This window comes from Miscanthus floridulus, chromosome 7 (assembly GCF_019320115.1).
Source record: "Miscanthus floridulus cultivar M001 chromosome 7, ASM1932011v1, whole genome shotgun sequence".
NCBI classification, from domain to species: Eukaryota; Viridiplantae; Streptophyta; class Magnoliopsida; order Poales; family Poaceae; genus Miscanthus; species Miscanthus floridulus.
The window spans coordinates 82,686,991-82,706,516 of record NC_089586.1 but is presented as its reverse complement, the minus strand read 5'-3'; the positions used below and the strand labels follow the sequence as shown (position 1 = coordinate 82,706,516).

General features: G+C 40.8%; 1 protein-coding gene across 2 annotated transcripts; it reads left to right on the top strand.

Moving 5' to 3' along the window:
- The first annotated feature begins 4,332 nt into the window (after positions 1–4,332).
- LOC136467184 (GTP 3',8-cyclase, mitochondrial-like) lies at positions 4,333–12,273 on the top strand. Of its 2 annotated transcripts, XM_066465776.1 has the most exons (8): positions 4,333–4,517; positions 4,604–4,719; positions 5,603–6,220; positions 6,360–6,527; positions 6,686–6,877; positions 7,769–7,837; positions 11,499–11,583; positions 11,932–12,273. In XM_066465776.1, the coding sequence occupies exons 2-7, from the start codon at positions 4,666–4,668 to the stop codon at positions 11,580–11,582; spliced, it is 1,185 nt and encodes a 394-aa protein (XP_066321873.1). In that variant the 5' UTR covers positions 4,333–4,517; positions 4,604–4,665; the 3' UTR covers position 11,583; positions 11,932–12,273. The 2 variants fall into 2 exon arrangements, with proteins under 2 accessions (XP_066321873.1, XP_066321874.1); XM_066465777.1 differs by lacking the exons at positions 7,769–7,837; positions 11,499–11,583; positions 11,932–12,273 and adding an exon at positions 7,555–7,754.
- The last annotated feature ends 7,253 nt before the right edge of the window (positions 12,274–19,526 follow it).

The following is a 19,526-nucleotide window of genomic DNA, read 5'->3' as shown; positions in this document are numbered from 1 at the left end:
CCAACTAAGCTCATTAGAAATGCTCAATAACAAGACAATCAATGCCAAATTAGAGAGCGCAAATACTTAACTACACAAACTAAGCAACCTAACTAATAAGGTTACACAAACCAAATTAGCCACGCAAGAGAGCTACTTCTATGCTACATAAGCAAGAAGGTAACTAGTGAGCTACATAAGCTAACTAATTACAAAAGCAATTACACAAGCACAAGGTATATAAAAGTAATCATAAGCTTGTGTAAGGGGATTATAAACTAACGGGAAGAATAAGGTTGACACGATGATTTTCTCCCGAGGTTCACGTGCTTGCCAACACGCTACGTCCCCGTTGTGTTGACCACTCACTTGGTGGTTCGGCGGCTAATTGGCATCACCCGCCAAGCCCGCACATCGGGCACTGTAAGAACCTACCCCGAAAATGAGGGTAGCTCAATGACACGCTCAACTAGAGTTGCTCTTCGCGGCTCCCGCGGGGCGAGCACAATGCCCCTCACAAAGCTCTTCTTCAGAGCACCGCACAAGCTTTTTACGGGCTTCGACGGAGACTACCACCAAGCCATCTAGGAGGTGGCAACCTCCAAGAGTAACAAGCACCACCGGCTTGCAACTCGATCACCTAGTGCCACTCGATGTAATCTCACAATGCAACGCACTAGAATCACACTCACTCGCAATCGATTCGTACTCTTGCAAGCACAAGTGAGTTAGAGGGCATCCAATCACTCCTACACAAGCCACATAGGCATGAGGGTGCTAAGCAGCTAGCCCAAGGCCGGTCACACACTCCCTTTATAGCCTAAAGGGCTAAACTAACCGTTACCCCTTCACTGGGCAAAGCGCGTACTGACCGAACGCGTAGGTCATAACGACCGGACGCTGAAACCCAGCGTCCGGTCACTTACAGAGAGGTTTCAGCGATGTTTTTCAGCGATCGGTCATCACTGACCGGACTCTCCTAGCGTCCGGTCGCTTCTGGACACGCTAAAAACACTGACCAGACGCTGTGATCGACGCTGGACCCCAGCGTCCGGCCGTTTTTCGCACCAGCATCTGGTCACAGACCTTTCGGCACTAAAACGACTATAACTCTTAGATCCGAACTCCGATTTCGATGATCTTAGACATTTTGGAAAGCTTACTCAGAGAGCTACACATACCACATGCATACTTGATCCAAATCACAATGGATCAAAATAGTATTCCAATCCAAGGACCATCCTATAGTTTAGAGTACACCGAAAAACCTTTTTCTCTTCTCTAAGTTGATTCACGACAACTCTAACTTCTTCTCCTTTGCAAATATGCCAACACCACCAAGTGTGCACCACCATGTGTATATGTGTTAGCTTTTCACAAACATTTTCCAAAGGATTAGCCACTCAACTTGTCACACCACTCGATCCTAGCGATGATGTAAAGTTAGATCACTCGAGTGGCACTAGATGACCGATATGCAAACAAGTTTGTCCCTCTTGATAGTATGGCCATCTATCGTAAATCCGGTCATCAACTTTTCTACACACCTATGACCGGTGAAATGAAATACCCTAGGTTATACCTTTGCCTTGCGCATTTTATTCCATCTCCTCCAATATCGATGCAACACATGCACCAACATGATCAACAATTATATGATCCACTTCATATCATCACATGATTATATTGGTTCATCGATCTTGACTTCACTTGCTTTTTACCGTTGCCTTCGTCCATCGGCGTCAAGTCTTGCTCAAGCTTCACCGCCACGCGGTCCATCGCTCCAAAGCCTCCGACTTGCCCTTCACGCTTGCAACTGGTCCATCAAGCCAAGTCTTGTCTTGATCTTCTCCACCCTTGATCACATGACTCAATGTCATGTCTCATGTGCAATAAGCTCCTTCATCATCACATGTGTGAGCTTTGCAACATCTCCAAACCATTTTCACCTTCACGGCATATGTTGCTCACACACATGTACTTGTAGACTAATCACCTGTGTATCTCACATTAACACAATTAGTCCACCTAAGGTTGCCACTTAATTACCAAAATCACACAAGGACCTTTCAACAGATTAGATCAATTTAGATTAATAAACGATGGGTTAAACATGATATAAGGCTAATCTAGATCAATCCTAATTGGGCGAAGTGATATTGCTGTAATTAAATAAATAATGAAAGCAATAAGCAATATTGATAACTTAATGAATCTATCCGAAGGACGCCACCCTTAGATAGAGCCGATAACTTGACTTTAATATAGTTCGAGCAGTGGAGGTCGACCGAATCGATGCAGCCGTACTTGAACTAAACAAGAGTCAATAACTAGCTTATACCAGAGTCGCAGTGGAGGTCGACCGGATCGATGCAGCCGTACGAATAGAAGTATAAGCCATGACGGTACTTACAGACAAGCCGGAGGTTGGCCGGACCGATGCAGCCCTGCTCGCTAAAGAATTCGCCGAGATCTACTCTACTCCTACTCCTAAGGGGTGGCCAGAGCCTAAAAAGTAAGTAACTTGTATTTGATTGATTGTGTGTCCTTTTACAATAGCTGGGGTCTAATATTTATACCCGGAGCCTAAACATGAATCCTATTCGAGTACGACTTATTACAATCTTTGGAATAAAAGAGAACATTCCTAATCTTAAGATAACTACCCTAGTCTTTCTATTTTTGTAGAGTCCGATCTGCATCTCCCAACACCGACCATAGTCCATTATCGTTACCTGCCGACGTCATTCAAAGAGAGCCGATTCCAGTGTTTCCTCTGAATCGGCTGATATCAATCTTCACGCAACCGAGTCATTGATCGACACAATTTTGGAAGCTTCGAGTTCCCGCGTTTTTCTCTTCAAATTTTGGTGTAAACAGATGTTTTGTTGCCTGTATGAGCGGATGCAACCTGTCTAACCTATGAGACTGACACGTGGACCCATCACCGTCATCCTATATCCACTCAGCCTGGCCCAACAGTGAAGCTCGATTTGGGTGTATCTCGTTAGCCTATATCCACTCATGCAGGCATGTGGTCAACTACAGGATGAGTGAAACGGACCAACCAAACACACCCTATGACTTTATGAGCTCAAATATTTCTTAGCCACGACATAGTATATTCCACGTCGCCCACTGCCATCACGCCTGATCACGCAGGTCACCGTCATGCCTCTAGCAGAGTCTAGTCACCTCCTCGCCCGTAGGTCGTCACGCTGTTGCCACACCACCACCTCCACCTCCACGGATTCATAGCCGGTGCATGCAGCCTCCAAGAACAGCCAGCGTGCCACGTGCGTAGCCCACGTCTGCCGTCGCGATGACTCCCAGACACGCGAAGGCGAAGCCTTTAGGGGGTGTTTGGTTCCTTAGTCCAGATTTTAGTCCCTGTCTATCGAATGTTTGGACACATGCATGTAGTATTAAATATAGATTAAAAAAATAACTAATTACACAGATTGCAACTAATTTGCGAGACGAATTTTTTAAGCCTATTTAGTCCATGATTTGATAATGTTGTGTTACAGTAAATATGTGCTAATGATAGCTTAATTAGACTTAATAGATTCATCTCGTAAATTAGTCTACTCCTGTGTAATTAGTTTTTTAATTAGCTCATATTTAGTCTTTCTAATTAGCATCCAAATATTCCATGTGACACGGACTAAACTTTAATTCCGGTAACCGAAGACTCCCTTAGCCCTTTACTCCTCGATGGATTCAGGTACGCCTGCTGCCCGAGTCGGAGGAGGTCGGGTGAGTTCGGACTCTGGAGGAAGAGCGAATGAGGGCTCGTGGCTCGCCGGGCCTGCGTGTTCCGGCTACGCCTCCGCGGGAGAGGGAACAACCAAATTTGGCTTGCTGCACTCGCTGGATGGCGTGTGAATAGCGATGTCGAGGAGTTTGGCAATGCTGTTGGAGCATTGTTTTTTCCTAGGTTTTATTTATTGTTGGTGAAAAAAACAGCGATGCGGCCATGCGAGTTCTGGAGCATGGAGATAAGAGCAACAGGCTTATATCATCATTAGCCCCAGAAAAAAAGATGTGTTCCATGTATGAAAAGTGTTACTGAAGCCAACGTTTCTCTGCTCCGCATGCTAATGCTCCATCGCCACAACGCATACCCCAGCAGTTGCTTCACTTTTTTGGTCAGATGAGACCCGTCGATGCTTCTGCAGGAGTCTCTGTTACACTGTAAGGCTACACTAAACATCTAGTGCAGACGTGTATGCTGATGCAACACGCCGCGTTGGGTAAGCCCTAAGCCGCCAACCAGGACGGCACCAGTCAGCCGCGAGTTGCTGCAGTACGTATACCAAAGAGAGAGCATCAAAGCACCACAACCAAAAAGGAAGGTCGGGCTTCCCCTCCCCTCCCTTTCCCCCTTTCCGCGCTGCAACCGCCAAATTCTCCGCCCGCCTCGCAGCAGCACGTGGGGGGGTGATCCTGTCTATCTTCTCTTCATCAGCCTCCAGGAAAGTGGATTCTTTTCGAGCTCTTGCCCGCTGATTATAGGCGCGTGGCCGCCTAGCCGGGTTCGTCATTCTCCTGAGCGGCTGAGCCTACTGCTTGATAGAGCGTCTCAGGGACGTTTTGACCTTTTCTTTTCTGGTTGCATCAGCGACCGGCTATTTTTCTTGTCCGGCTATCCGTTCCAGGACTTCGGGATTAGGAGGCGACGAGATGATGCGGCGCTGCGTCTCAGCGTTGGCCCGCCGCCGGCGGCCGGATCGCACGGTGAGTATTGTTTCCTGAGGCGGATGGGCTTCTTGGATCGATCCTGCTGCTGGGTTTGTTATTGTTGCTAGTCCTTTTAAGCTTCTTACACATTATTACCGTGTATTTCCTGCGGCTCGATTGGTGCTATAGATAGTAGTTCAAGTTCTGCTTCCTTCCCCTGCTTTAGGTAAATCAGCCAGATCCTAACTGAATGCAGTGATAGTAAAGCTATTCCTTTGGAACTCAGTTTTGTGAAATTGTTTCGACATGAAGTTGTACCAGAAAACTTAATTACTGGTGTTAAATTTGTAAGCTGTTCTTTGCTGGTTCAATGAGTAAAATCTTCTATTCATCTGTTGCTGGATTTTTTTAGGGGAAAATCAGTAGGATTCCTGACCATACTTCTAGTTGCTGGTTGAAATGCTTTCAGCATACTTCTGTAAGAATTTGGTGATTAGTCTGTACTTCTGTATATCTCTGTTAGGCTGCTTCAGGCTACAACTTTTCTCGTACTGATTTGTGGTTTCAGTTCGTGCATCATATTGTTTAAATATATGTCAGTACTATTCAGTTGGGGGGGGGGGGGGGGGGGGGTAGTTATTGCTGCATAAAATTTATCTGAATGTATGGATGGAGTAACGAAATGTTCTAGTGTATTATTTTTATTCCATCATATTTGAGTTTTAATTAAGGTTGAGTAAAGGGCTTAAAAGCTTGTTGGTTATTACTGAAAAGGAGCTAAGTTTGTTTCTTAAGCACTTTGGAACACTCTCGAGACCTTGTTCTTTGCTCCAAACATGCATTACATTTACCTTTTCATTGTAGCAAATCATTTTTCCGATATGTCATTTTGTCCGATTCTTGTTCTTGTCCACTTCTAAATAATTCACAATATTTGCAGGTTGATACTATGAAGGCAGGATTCCAATGTTTGGTGAATGTTTCCTCTTCAATAAGAGCCACTGACAGCCAAAGGTGCTCAAGTACATGTGCTACTTCCTGTGCTACCGATCTAGATGTTTTATCGAGAGAAACATCATCATCATCAGAAATGCTTGTTGATTCATTTGGGAGGTTCCACAATTACTTGAGGATCTCCTTGACTGAGCGCTGTAATCTGAGGTGCCATTACTGTATGCCTGCTGAAGGAGTTGAACTAACACCAAAGTCAGAGCTTCTATCACATGATGAGATAATTCGAATCGCTGACCTTTTTGTTACCTCGGGTGTGAATAAGATCCGATTAACTGGTGGAGAACCTACCATACGAAAAGATATTGAAGATATTTGTTTGCATCTTTCTGGTTTGAAGGGACTGAAAACTCTTGCAATGACCACAAATGGAATTGTTCTTTCGAAGAAACTCCCAAAGTTGAAACAATGTGGACTGAATGCTTTAAATATAAGTTTAGATACACTAGTACCTGCAAAGTTTGAGTTCATGACAAGGCGTAAAGGGCACTCAAAGGTCTTAGAATCAATAGATGCTGCTGTAGAACTTGGGTATAGCCCTGTTAAGGTATTTAGCTTTTTGCATGCTACAATTCGTGCAATCCTATCGAGTCAAGTGTTTTCTCTATCATGGAAACATATTCTCAAATTGAACATATGGTATTTAGTTTCACTCAATTATTTTTCTACACTTTTTCTATACCCAGGTCAACTGTGTCATCATGCGTGGTATAAATGATGATGAGATCTGCAATTTTGTTGAATTGACAAGACACAAGCCCATCAATGTTAGATTTATTGAGTTTATGCCATTTGATGGTAATGTTTGGAATGTGAAGAAGCTAGTTCCTTATGCAGAGATGTTGGACAAAGTGGTAAGGTACACCTCTGAAAAGTGCACTACTATATTCTTCTGCCAGTGTCTAGCTATGGCATTATGTACTCAATCTTTTCTTAATATATTTAATCATGTAAGCTACTACCTACTTTTTAATGGAATAATAACTTATTTCATTGGCATCCTTTTGATCAGCGGCAAAGTTATAAAGGAGTAGAGAGACTTCAGGATCACCCCACAGACACTGCAAAGAATTTCAGGATTGATGGGCATGTTGGGACAATTTCATTTATTACATCAATGACAGAACATTTTTGTGCTGGCTGCAATAGATTACGGTTATTGGCTGATGGAAACTTCAAGGTGTGCTTATTTGGCCCCTCAGAGGTATGCTGTACTGCTTTTACTGCTAAGGCATTGACATTGATTCATGTTTCCGATTTTCTTTCTCATGTAATTTGCTAATATGTTACACTTTCTGGGTTCATTAATATGAAAGTATTAGTAAACAGATCTAGCCAATGTTAAGAGTTTGCTATGGTTGACTAGTTTATGGTCATGTTGTTTTCCCTGCGACAGTAGTGGTTACAGTGTTGCAGCACAAATTTAGATGTTATGGTCACCTGATGCAATGACAATATACCTTTGTAATGTTTCTGGTCCTTGTGTAATTTGGAAAATGAACTACTGAATTAAATGCTGAAGTTACCTTTTCAACTTCATATTCCATCAAAATTATTTTTGTACTCATTGTGAGTGTTGGTTAAGGAGTAAGAATTAGTACAACATTTTTTTAGGAAAATCAGTACAACATATTGGGAACAGTGTTACACTTGATGTTGTGTGCAATGATAATTATTTTCTCAGCTTTTGTTTGATCTACCTAGGCACCTAGCTCAATTGAAGTATTTTGTTAGATAATTTATTTCAGAACTTTATTATGTTTAAGCAATTCCAAACATGATACTTCTTTTGTGGACAAATATTGTGTGATTTGAATTTGTTCAAGTCTAAAATGCATCAACTGATTTGTTACTTATTTCATTTTTCGATCTCAAAATCAGGTTTCAAGGAGGTAAACCAAAAGTTTGTTAGGTGTAGCATCCTTGATGATTGAGTTCCCGTTTGAAGTCAATCTTCTTTGTTTTAAGAAAATAAATCTCACTTTCCAGCTTATTTCAATTTCATTGGCTATGCTGGACTAGATTGGATAAAAGGAGAAATGGATGCTCCTTACAGTATACAAATATCTTAGTACGATTGTCCTGATTTGTACAGGTGAGTTTGAGAGAACCCATCCGTAATGGTGTTGACGACGCTGGACTGAAGGAGATAATTGGTGCTGCGGTATGTAAACAAACTTACTAGGTTACTATGTAGGAAGTATGACATGCTTTTGTTTGATTTTTTGAAGATTTGAACTTGCTTGCCTTTTTTTTTGGTCTGCTTCCATTTTGAGGATTAGCAACTGAACCTAGCTCGATTGGTTAAGGGTGCAGATGTATGCCCGGGCTACCAAAGTTGAAGTCCTCATTGAGGCGAATTTGGTGCCTTTTTCTTAATTACTACTTTCATCCCAAAAAGGGTGCAATTCTAGGTATGCTCAAAGTCAGATTATCGTAAGTTTGACTAAGTTTATAGAAAATAATATTAATATGTACAACTCCAAATAGGTAAACTATGAAAATATATTTCACGACGAATCTAATGATACCTATTTAGTATGATAAATATTAGCATTTTTTATATAAACTTTATCAAATTTCATATCGATTGACTTAGCACTATTCTAGAATTGCATCCTTTCTGGACAGAGGGAGTAGAAAGGTACCATGGTGGAGTTTTTTAATTGTTTTAGTATTGAATTTGTACTATTCCCTTTTCACTTGCTTACTAGCGACTTGTGCGCGATTGTAGCATTTTTTTTTTCTGGAGTTACAGTTATTGCAATCCTGGGTTCAAATTTAACAGTGCTCACACGCTTCAATGAAGACAACACCACACAAAACATTGCTCCAACTCATCTCTTGAACAGTGCATTATGTCACCGCTGTGCAGCTCAGAGCACAACAAAAATCTCCCATGTCCATCCACCCCAGCAGTCTCCTTCCAGTACATGTTCTTCCTTCCGGTGGTTGCTTGCTCCTGCCAGGTGCCACCTCCTATATTTGCTGGTCTTCCAGCAGACCAACTGGTTGTATTGTAAGCCTCCAAATGCTTATTGGTCAGACAGAGCAAGACCAGCCTTTCAACATCAGAATAATTCTCTTCCGAACATCAACAAATTCCTCCACCAGCCATTTTGAAACATATTGAATTCCTTAGCTTCTGCAGGGCCACACCCAGCCACCCAGCTGCAAATATCTGTTGAGCACCTGAAAACTTAAATGAGATCCATTTCTAAATACAAATCTTGTCCACTAAGAAAAGGGAAAAATCCATCTAATCACATGACACTCATAGATCTCAACAATGTGGGAAGAACTACTTGACCCACAAAACTTATTCAAATGCATATGCGGCCTTATTTACCTAAAGATAGAAGACTGGATGAGTGGCAGGTATGCAGACTGATTAATATTTTAATTATTTCTGAGTTGAGAATTACTACTCGAGTTTCAAATACAAACGATATGCTTAATTCTGGGTGCAGATTTTATGATACTGAAAGATACCTGAACTCAGTATGTCTGGTTTTTTACTAAGATGAAACAGAATTGTTAGAAAGTAATAAGATTATTCTTGCCTCTTATATTTTTTCTGTAAGAGTTTGCTTCCTGTTGGAAGTGTGTGTGTGGGGTGGTGTTTTTTGTACTAGCTGGCCCTCTGTTTCTTTCTTCTTCTTAATGAAATGACACGCAGCTCTCCGGAGTTGTTCGAGAAAAAAAAAGTAATAAGATTATTATGGACAATCAAACTTTAGGAGTGGTAAGAGCAAGTAGAAATTTATGCCATGAAAATTTGCAAGATATAGCACCTGTGATATTTGTTAATGCCCACATCTCTTTCAAGAGTTCTACACTCCTATCCACCAACAGCATGTAATTAAAAGTCATATAGATACAAAGCCTTGTAAAAGTTATGCTAAAAAAAACTTGTAAAATAATGGTGTGTCTTTCATTAACTGAACCATTTTCTTGTTGGGCTGCAAATTTGCAGCCTAACCTTTCAGCTTCTAGGACATTGTAATTTGAGGTAGTGGATTATTAGTTTATAGCAAAGAAAAAAAATCGATATCCAAATTGCATGGCTGATGAACACCTTTTTCCTAATCAGACATTGGAGTAAAAGGAAGAAAGTGAAAATGTGCTTACCTGTTCTGATCCAGTGCTTAAAATGTAGTTTGGACTCAAACAACACTCATCTGTCGTCTACCCTGTTGTCCTTTGGAACAGCAATACATAAATGGTGAGCATTGAGGCTGAGGTCCTAACATCAATTTGATTGAGAATTTGAAAATTTTCCCTGCTCACTTCTAATTTTTCATTCTACGAATGTATGGTATTAAGGAACTAAAACAGCAAAGCTAACTCATACGTTTGCCACACATATTTACAGAGGAAATGAAAAAAAGTAGTTCAGCTTCTAAAAACACAAAAAGATGGAATGAAAAGTAAAATTTGCAGTGAATCAAACTTACCTTGCTGTCTGTAACTTGAAGCTCGCCAAGTATCCGAGTTTTGGGGATTCCTTGACTGCTCCATTGCACACCAAAAAAAAGAATGAAAATGATCAAACAATCTCAGCTGATGCGAGGACAACAACAAATTGATCAAACAGAGACACTAATACCTCTCATAATGAACTCAACTTGTATCTCGAGGACCACTTTCTCTCACTTGCATTGAAGAAACAATCACTCGACCACACGTTCAACACCACAGAAGCATTTTGGTGAACACATGAGGACCCATGGCAAGTCACAAGTCGGACTAAGAGCAACTCCAAGTCTCCAACTGGACTCTTAACTGAAGCCCTATCCTATTTTGAGAGGCCAAAACACAAATTTTTAGGACCCATGGCAAGTCACAAGTGGAGATGGTTGCCGAGGATGGAATATCCAGGATCGCCCTCCATAATGGCCTGGACAAGGAAGCCACTATCTGGGCCCGTGTGCTTGCCCTCCAGGCCTCCACCATGACGCCACGCCTGACCACCTCCAACATGCCTAGGCATGCTTTAAATTTGTGTGCCACCAGCGCCCTGCACAGATCCGGTGGGGAGTAACTTATCCGTCTGCGTAGACACCGGTTCCAGTTGGAATCGACGTGCGCCCGCTGACAACGACACCATCACCAGACACTATGGCTGAGCGTGCATAGAACCGAAGCAAGAAGCTCTGCCGGCGCTTTTGTGGCGTCTGCACAGGTTCTATGTCTCACTCAGGCGATGGCGAGGTAGAGTGGGGGTGGGAGTGGATGTGCGGCTGGGTGAGACAGCATCGTGTTCGGAGGTGAGGGGGTCCAAGGGAATGGATAGTTCCAGAGATGGAGATATTTTTGTCCCATAGAATTTCTCATCACTGCACGAGGATCTCGAAGGTTCCATCCAACTGGAGGACGAGATGCTAGCTAGGAACTCTGAATGATCTGGAGGCATAAACTGGAGCAGTAGAAGTGAAATCCAATGATGTAAATGTTTCTAATATCGTGGACCCTCTGAATGGCTAGAAAGCGCCGATGCTTTCTTGAGGAGAAATATGTGCATTGTCATAGATGCCAACTTATTTGAAAGTCACAATATTTGTCTTGTATTGGATGTTAAAACTGATGTTCTTTAATTATTTTAGTATTGAGTTTGTTCTATTCCCTTCTTACTTGCTTATCAACTTGTTTGAAAGTTACAATATTTGTCTTGTATTGGATGTTGAAATTGTCTTTTTGGCAATATGTTTTACCATTCCTGGGACACTTCATACGAGCTTGACGAATGATTGGAGGTCACTGTTATTATGTGGGTACTAACCAAATATATATCCTGATTAATGACTTGACCTCCCTGTGTTCAGGTTAAAAGGAAGAAAGCTAAACATGCTGGGATGTTTGATATTGCCAAGACAGCAAATAGACCCATGATTCATATAGGTGGCTGAGGTATCCTCTTATCAACATGTGTACATTTTTACTACAATGACTATGTAATAGATTGTTGACGGACATGACAAGATTGATATTTGAGATAATTTATTACATTGCACCTTCTCTAGTTGCCTTGTTGCACGACCAATTTGGTGGTTCTCAAACTTTGGTAGGAAAGTTTTCAGTTCCTTTTATGTTCTTACTTCTAATGAGAAAAAAATTTATGCAAACCATTTCATGAGATTACTGCTCAGTTTAAACATCTCATGGATTTTTACTGCTGTTTAAGATATTGATTTGGAATCTGGTGATCAAATATATTCAGCATTCAATTCACGGGTATCTTCTCTTATTTGAAATCAGGTGTGCAGAATTTCCTCATGTCAAATGTGAACCAATAAAATGGATTGTCAACTGCTGGGTTGCTGCCTTGTTTTTACCTGACCGACCATGAAAAAGTTCTCTGACGCAATGGACCTACTCTTTCTGGGTGGTTTAAACATTAGAGGAGGAAGTGAAGTATATGGTCACTGCAGTCATTAAAATTTAGATCCATATACTTAAACAGCATTACAGAAACTCAGTCTTCACGTGCCAAGGTGTTTTGGTTGTATACTTGTACGTTGTATGCTCATAATGTCACGTTGTGTAAGCTCTCTTTTGAACCTCAACAGTTTGTGAATTAAACTGCTACCGTGAGATCAATCGCACAGCCTCGTTTCTCATTTTAGAATTATATAAGCATTTCAGATGATGGAGGTAATCTTTAGACTACACCGAGATGCATACAACCAATTCGGAAACGAAGCAATAGAACAACGAAATCGGCTGATAGTAGCTCCCGTAATAATAAATCTATATAATATAGGGATGATGCTTGGTAGAGCAGTATTGGGTAACTGATAGGGATAAGGATGAAATGGTCTGAAATTTCCAGAACTAATGGATAGCAATTCAGCTGTCAATCCAAACAACTTCTAAGGCTAGTCTCAATAGAGAGTTTTATGATGCTATTTGTAAGACTGTCATATCATATATAATGAAATAGAATATAAATGAAACATCCACTCTCAAAAGGAGAGATTTATTCTATGATTTTATAGATATTTAATTTCATGACTCATGGAGAGTTAGTAATCGCGTCAAGATAGTTTCATCCCATGAGATTTACTTCTCTATCTTCCTAAAAACATTGCCACATCATCAAAAGTGCTTATATGACAGCTTATTAAATGCAAATAAAACTCTCTAAGGGCGCGGTTTGGTTCTTCTCTCACCTCGCTTAGCCTTACCTGACCTGTCTGGCGCAGAAAATGAGACGCCTGCTCTAGCCAGCAAGCCAATTTGGCTCTCACATGGATAAGCCAAATCTCGCTAGCACAAGTATCAAAGCACTTAGACAAAAGAACCAAATAGCAGACTAGCTCGGTGCCCTCACCTGGCAAGGCGAAACAGGATTCAACGAGGGTACCAAACCACGCCCTAAATATCTGTCATCCGATGTACTAGCTCCGTTAATAAAAAATACAACTATAAGATTTGTGCCAGTCAAATTAGCTTAATGTTAACCAAGTTTATAGTAAATACACATTTATGTCTCCAACTAGATTTACTATAAAAATAAATTTTATAATTAATTTAATGATACTTATTTTGTATCATAAACGTGAGTAAATTTTCATATAATTTTGATCAAACTTTAAATTTTTTTTACTTATTTAAAAATAATGATTGCATTCTTTTAGACGGAGGTAGTATTTGATTAGTGTATGTTAACTTTTGTTCCTTTTCTGTTGATATAAAGAATTGTCTTTGGATCAACTAGACAAATTCAAAATCCTAGTATGTTTTCGTCCCCAGCGGGAATTGCATTTGGATCCTTGGACATGGAAAAACTCTCTTGAAAAGTAATTCCATATGGCATTATTTAGTCCAAGATGCGAAGAACCGTCTTTGTTGGTTTAGTGCTCATGCTCACGTTACAATTGAGGAAGTAACAGAGACGGTTGTTAAGGTTACAATTGAGAAAACAACATAGACTGCAGTATAGGAAGCAGACATTATAATTGAGGAGGAAGATGTAAAAAATTGAGACACTCGAGTTGGCCCAACTATCTTAGACTATGCACAAGCTTAAAGTGAACTACAAAGGACCGTATGTAAAGAATGCTCAGAAGTCCTTGAATGAAAGACCAAATTTATATGAAAAGGTCGGAACTTCAAGAGATGGGCAGATTTTGTCCTACGAGCAAGCAGTGGCGAAGTAGAGTAAATTAAAGGGGTGCAACTTCCTTGTGGGGGTGCATGGACTTCGACCATAGAGGGTGCATATATATAGTATTTTTTTATCACTAAATCGGTATTTTAAGGGGGGGGGGGGGGCATATGCACACCACAGTACATGTGTAGCTTTGCCTTGTAAGCAAGAGGTCCTCTACACCAGTGTTTATGAAGACACTGGTTTTGTGGGCAACAAATGGATCAATTGGGAAGATATCAACCATTCTAAAGAGTTAAAAGATGTTAAGAAAAAAATGTCTTTAAATTGGTCTTCATACATTAATATCTAAAAGATAGGACTGCCATGAAGAGACGATCAGGCAGTTCTTCTCCACATTCTATGTAGATCCCAATAGGACCTTCCTGACATGGATGTCTGACATAAATAGGATGATTACCGTTACGAAGAGATTTTGTCAGAAGGTTCTACTTGATTCATCCATGCATGACAATGACAAAAGGAATGATAAGCTTAAGGACAGTATGGATCACACACCAAAGTGCTTGAAAATGCAAATGAATACATTCATAATGTAACATGTCGGCTGCTGGATATAAGACCATCTTCCCTATGGGTGGAGATAGAAATATACTAGTTCACAAAGATGTTGAGGCTGTCTCTACCATTTTTTGTTGGGGAAGCCTTTCGACTTTGTAGACATGATGGTTAGGGAGATAAAGAAAACTTGCAGTGACACTAGAATGTTGATGTCGTATGCCCCATTCATCCACTACTATAGGATTTCTTTTGCGCGGCGGTGCCCTTTTTTGATTGGAGGCGGGCACCAATTTTGCCCACCTCGGTTATCCGTCGCCAGGCCAGCCCCCCCGAGTGCCCACCTCGGTTAAGGTTAAATGGAGGCGGTCGCCTTAAAGCAAGCAACTAAGATTTTGCCCGCCTCCATTAAGATTTATGTAGTAGTGATCGTGTTACTGATTAAGCAAGCAACTAAGGAGAAATTTATGCATGAAAGTGAAGGGAATAAATTCAAAGAGCACGCACCATACAATATATATGAGCTAAGGTCTAAACAACCTAAGAAAGACAGAGCTTCAAAGTCCATGAAATCACATCGTGTGCCACCTCTAACTAAGCGGCGGCGACTCCAGTAGCATCGGTTGCCTCTGTAGCCCAATTAGGAAACCAGATATGTGCCTTGTACCTAGGGACTTTGGATGTGGAGTGCGCTTTTCAAGAGCATTAAGGGACTTTGGATGTGGACAGTGGCGGAGCCAGGGGAGGCTGGCAGGGGCCGTGCCCCCCTAACATTTCACACCAAGATTTTTTACTAGTATAACTTTATATTGTATTTATATTAAGAGGGAGAATATAACAAAATTCTTGTCATATATATCTATTAATATCTTGATGATAAAATCATATGAAGCACACTATATAATAAAATCATCTATATGAGCACATCCGAAAGACACTAGGTAATAAAATCATCATCCTTATAAGCACATCCGAAAGAGTAGGCCAGTAGATATCGAGATTTACGAAATCATCATGAGCCTTGTTGTCAATGGGCATATCACCTACCACTGAAAGAATAGCGCATTAAATCCTATAATGCATATAAGAAATTGCGAGCACCCGTGTCAACTCAAGAAATTAACATAGACAGTCACCGCGAGTAGCCTAACCAGTTAAGCTGCAATCGGGTTTTACAAGCTAGATCTTTTTAGCTGGCTCACATATATATAATTTCTGGCTCCACAACTTCGCAACTGTTGATTACTATCTGAAGTGATTATAATCATTTTAAGAGAAATGGACATAATGATCACTCAGAGAGAGAGCGTCATTGATGACTCGTCAAAAAGTGTGAGGTACAGTGCTTGGAACCTGAGCCTGTCATCTTGTATACCCGTTATATTTGTCGCTATGGGAAATATGTGGGTTAAACTTTCTCGACTTTAACTAGATTTATACAAAATATTAGCAACATTTGCATCTCTATATAAGTTTCTTATGAAAATAGATTCAACGATCTATGTAATGATACTAATTATATATCATAAATATTTATATTTTTCTTGTATATATTTGATCAAAGTTAAGTACGTCTGACTTCTTGAAAAGTGAGAATGACAGATAGAAAGGACAGAGGGAATACACTCAAAAGTAATGGGCAGAAATTTATTAAGGCCATTACTATTTTTTTTGAGAATCAAGACCATTACTATTGACCTTGCTGCTTTGCTTCTTTGAATTGTACAAGTACAATACATATGCTACTTATCATGATTTATAAAAAACCCAAAAAGCCAAGTTAATGGACTTATAAAAAACCCAAAAAGCCAAGTTAATGAATCCTAGTCGCCTAGGACCTGTTGGATAACTCGGATCAAACCTCACCCATGCAAGATTTAAGTTCTAGACACTATATAAAATTGTATATAGGCACACTTTGGTGGTATGGCCGAAACTTGGAATAAATCATGTGTTCTTGGGTTCTTGCCACTTTGTGCCTTACTTTTCTTTCTTGATCTACTTGTTGCGAAATGAGCTCAACGCACTCTACACGTGTGATAATCATATATCTCAGTTTTGTTGGCTAAATTTGTAGATCACATAAGATCTTTCTTCCTATGACCAGAAATTAAGGTCTAGACTAGAATTTCTAATCAGAGCCGAAAATTCTAAGTTGGACTGGAATTTCCGCTACCTGGCGACTAATTTGCTGCGATGGTTTAATTTTTAGGTTTAGCATATTCATTCTCCTTTAGGCACCTTTGATCCTATGCATGAGATTGAAGTCTAGAACTAATGTATGGTAATCATTGTACTTATTAATTTGTTTGGCTTTATGCTTGTATATATGCAAATAATTATTACCTACTAATTTATGCATTGGTCATAGTTGTTAACCAGCTGGCTTGCGAGCCAACAAGCTATCTCTTGCTCTAAATAAGCCCAGCACTTCATAGTCCAACAACATAAATTATAACAATTTAGACTTGATGGCATGTTGTATGTACGAGATTGAAGTTTATAACTATGTATGTAACTAATTATTAGCTACTAATTTATGCATTGGTTAGTTGTTAAGAGTCGTCTTGTGAGCTTAACAAGCCAAGCCATGCAACTTATTATGCTAACGAGTCATAATGAGTCATGCTAGCTCTATATCTGGCTGAAAGGTCCTAATGGCTAGAGGGAGGTGAATAGCCTATAAAAATTTTCTACAACAACACTTAAGCCAAGTAATTAGACAAATATGAAGCAAAATGAATGTTGCACTAGCCTACTAAAAATGCAAGTCTCCTAACCACAATTCTAGTTTGCCATGATCACTGTGTCACTCAAAGGCTAAGTCACTACTCTCTACACTAGTTGAGCTAGCTAGAAAATAACTACAACTAAGAAGCTAAGCTACACTACTAGCTACAACTACCACAAGCACTACACAAGGTAAATACACAATGTAATACAAGAGAGTGGTAGAGGAGATATACCGCCATGGCAAGTGATCAATCAATGAATACCAAAGAATATCAAGGAGACAATGATTTTTCCTCTGAGGTTCACTTGCTTGTCAGCAAGCTAGTTCCCGTTGTGGCGATTCACCCACCTAGAGGTTCATGCGCTAATAGGCATCACACGCCTAACCCACAACTGGGTACCGCACAACCAACATAAGATAGGGATCCATAAGCCACGCGCAATTCACTAGAGTTATCTTTGGCGCTCTACCGGGGAAGGCACAAGAGCACCTTACAATCACCATGATCGGAGCCAGAGACAAGCACCTTCCTCCGCTCAACGATCCTCCAATCACCAGGTTATCTAGGTGTCGGCAAACACCAAGAGTAACAAAATCTCCACCAGCCCAAATCGCCCAACTAGTGCCACAAGATGCTAGATCACTAAGCAATGCACTACATGCTCTCTAATCTCACTAAAATGATGAAATCAAGTGTGCAAGTAAGTAGATTGTGTTTGCTTAGCTCTCAAAGGGTGCACTTAGGTGTGGGAAGTGCCAAGAGAGTGGCCAAGGCTGGCCACCACCTCTATTTATAAGCCCACCAACAAATAGAGCCGTTATACCCCTTGTGAAAGTGCATCTAGCCCTTTAGTGGGTTTTGGATGATTGAATGACAATATGATTAAAGGTCTAACCCATTTGCTAAGTGTAGACAGGTAATGGGTTATCTCACAGATACTTAATGAAAGCCAAAATGATATGTCATTGTATAAACCATCTAGTTCAAGCACAAGACAACAATGCAAATAGAATTCATGCAAAGGCTTATTTATTGTGGGATTTTCATGTACTATGTGAAAGCAAGCTCGTAAGAATTAATTAATGAGACATGAGGGATTGCATATGGAATGGTCTCATATTTGAAGCTTGCTAAATTGAAATGAAAAAGATAACAATACAAATGAATGGATGATTCAACACAAGATGTGACTTGATGGCTTGAGATGGTGAAGATAGCAAGGAAAGGCTTTGAGGTACTAAGCAAGGGTGAAGGGCAAGCGACGGCTTGGCAGCTGAAGAACCTAGCTAGGGTAAAGAAGGAAGTACTTGCATTTAGTTGAGGTACTAATCAAGCTATGATGGCCATGTCTATGTAGAGGATCAAATCACTATTGGAGTACAAGAAGGCATGATCCAGCAGTAGAGAAATACAAGAAGGCAAGATAGGAAATGCATCCCAGATACAGTTAGTAGGAGTAGGGCAGCAGCAGGGGACTCTCTAGGGCTACTAGGGGTGCTCCACAATACAAAGAGGGAGACAATAGTTCTACCTCTGACACAGATACAGAGGAGTATAGAGTGGAGCCCAGTACCAGAAAGAGGAAGAGCACTGACAGAGGTTCAGATGGTGACAGCTCAGATGATGAGCAGGAGATTGAGGAGGAGCAGCCAGTACCTCCAGCTCAGCACCAGCCAGGTTAGGGTATGCACTATGGTTTACTTGAGACACATCCACCTAGTGTACCCTCTTATGTTTCTAGAGTTGACTATCGAGGGAAAGGCATGACCATAAGAGCTAGAGATGAGAGGAGAATTGATCCAAGGGGCTTGTCTAGGATTCAGTTTGATCATCGATTTCAGATAGCCTTTCATATAAACTTCTACACTAGTGTGATCCTCACCAGGAACCTAGTGATTGCCAGGTCCTAGTGGATTGACTAGCAGTATGTTAGAGATTTGTGGAAGTCCTCCATTGATCATGCTATTGCTATTTGTGAGAATATAGGGGTATATGAGATCATGGAGTTCTAGCATGAGTGGAACACTGAGGTGATTGCCCAATTCTATGCCACTATGTATGTTGAGGAGGATGAGAGGCGTATGCACTAGATGCTTGAGGGCCAGTGGTACAGTGTTGATTATGATGCTTTTGCAGCTCTACTTGGCTTCTTAGATGATGATCTTTAGAAAGATAGGATCCACATAGAGCAGGTGTTACCTCCAGAGCAGCTTGCCTACATGTATCCACCAGGAGGTGAGAGAGGAGCAGTGGGAAAGGTTTTAGGTCTTCATCTTACCTATAGATACCTGGATAGGATGTTCAGGAAGACCATTGACTGCAAGGGTGGAGACAAGGGCAACATAGCAGACTATTCTAGGAACCTACTCCATAGGATGACACCTGATGCACGACCTTTCAGCGTCTTTGACTTTATTTGGTGCAAGATCAGGAGTGTCGGAGTGAGG

Excerpts from the sequence above, each read along its gene's own strand:
- LOC136467184 (XM_066465776.1), top strand. The coding sequence starts at position 4,666 with ATGATGCGGCGCTGCGTCTCAGCGTTGGCCCGCCGCCGGCGGCCGGAT. Across the intron at positions 4,720-5,602 it reads GCCGGCGGCCGGATCGCACG|GTTGATACTATGAAGGCAGG; the intron begins GTGAGTATTGTT and ends CAATATTTGCAG. Across the intron at positions 7,838-11,498 it reads AGGAGATAATTGGTGCTGCG|GTTAAAAGGAAGAAAGCTAA; the intron begins GTATGTAAACAA and ends CCCTGTGTTCAG.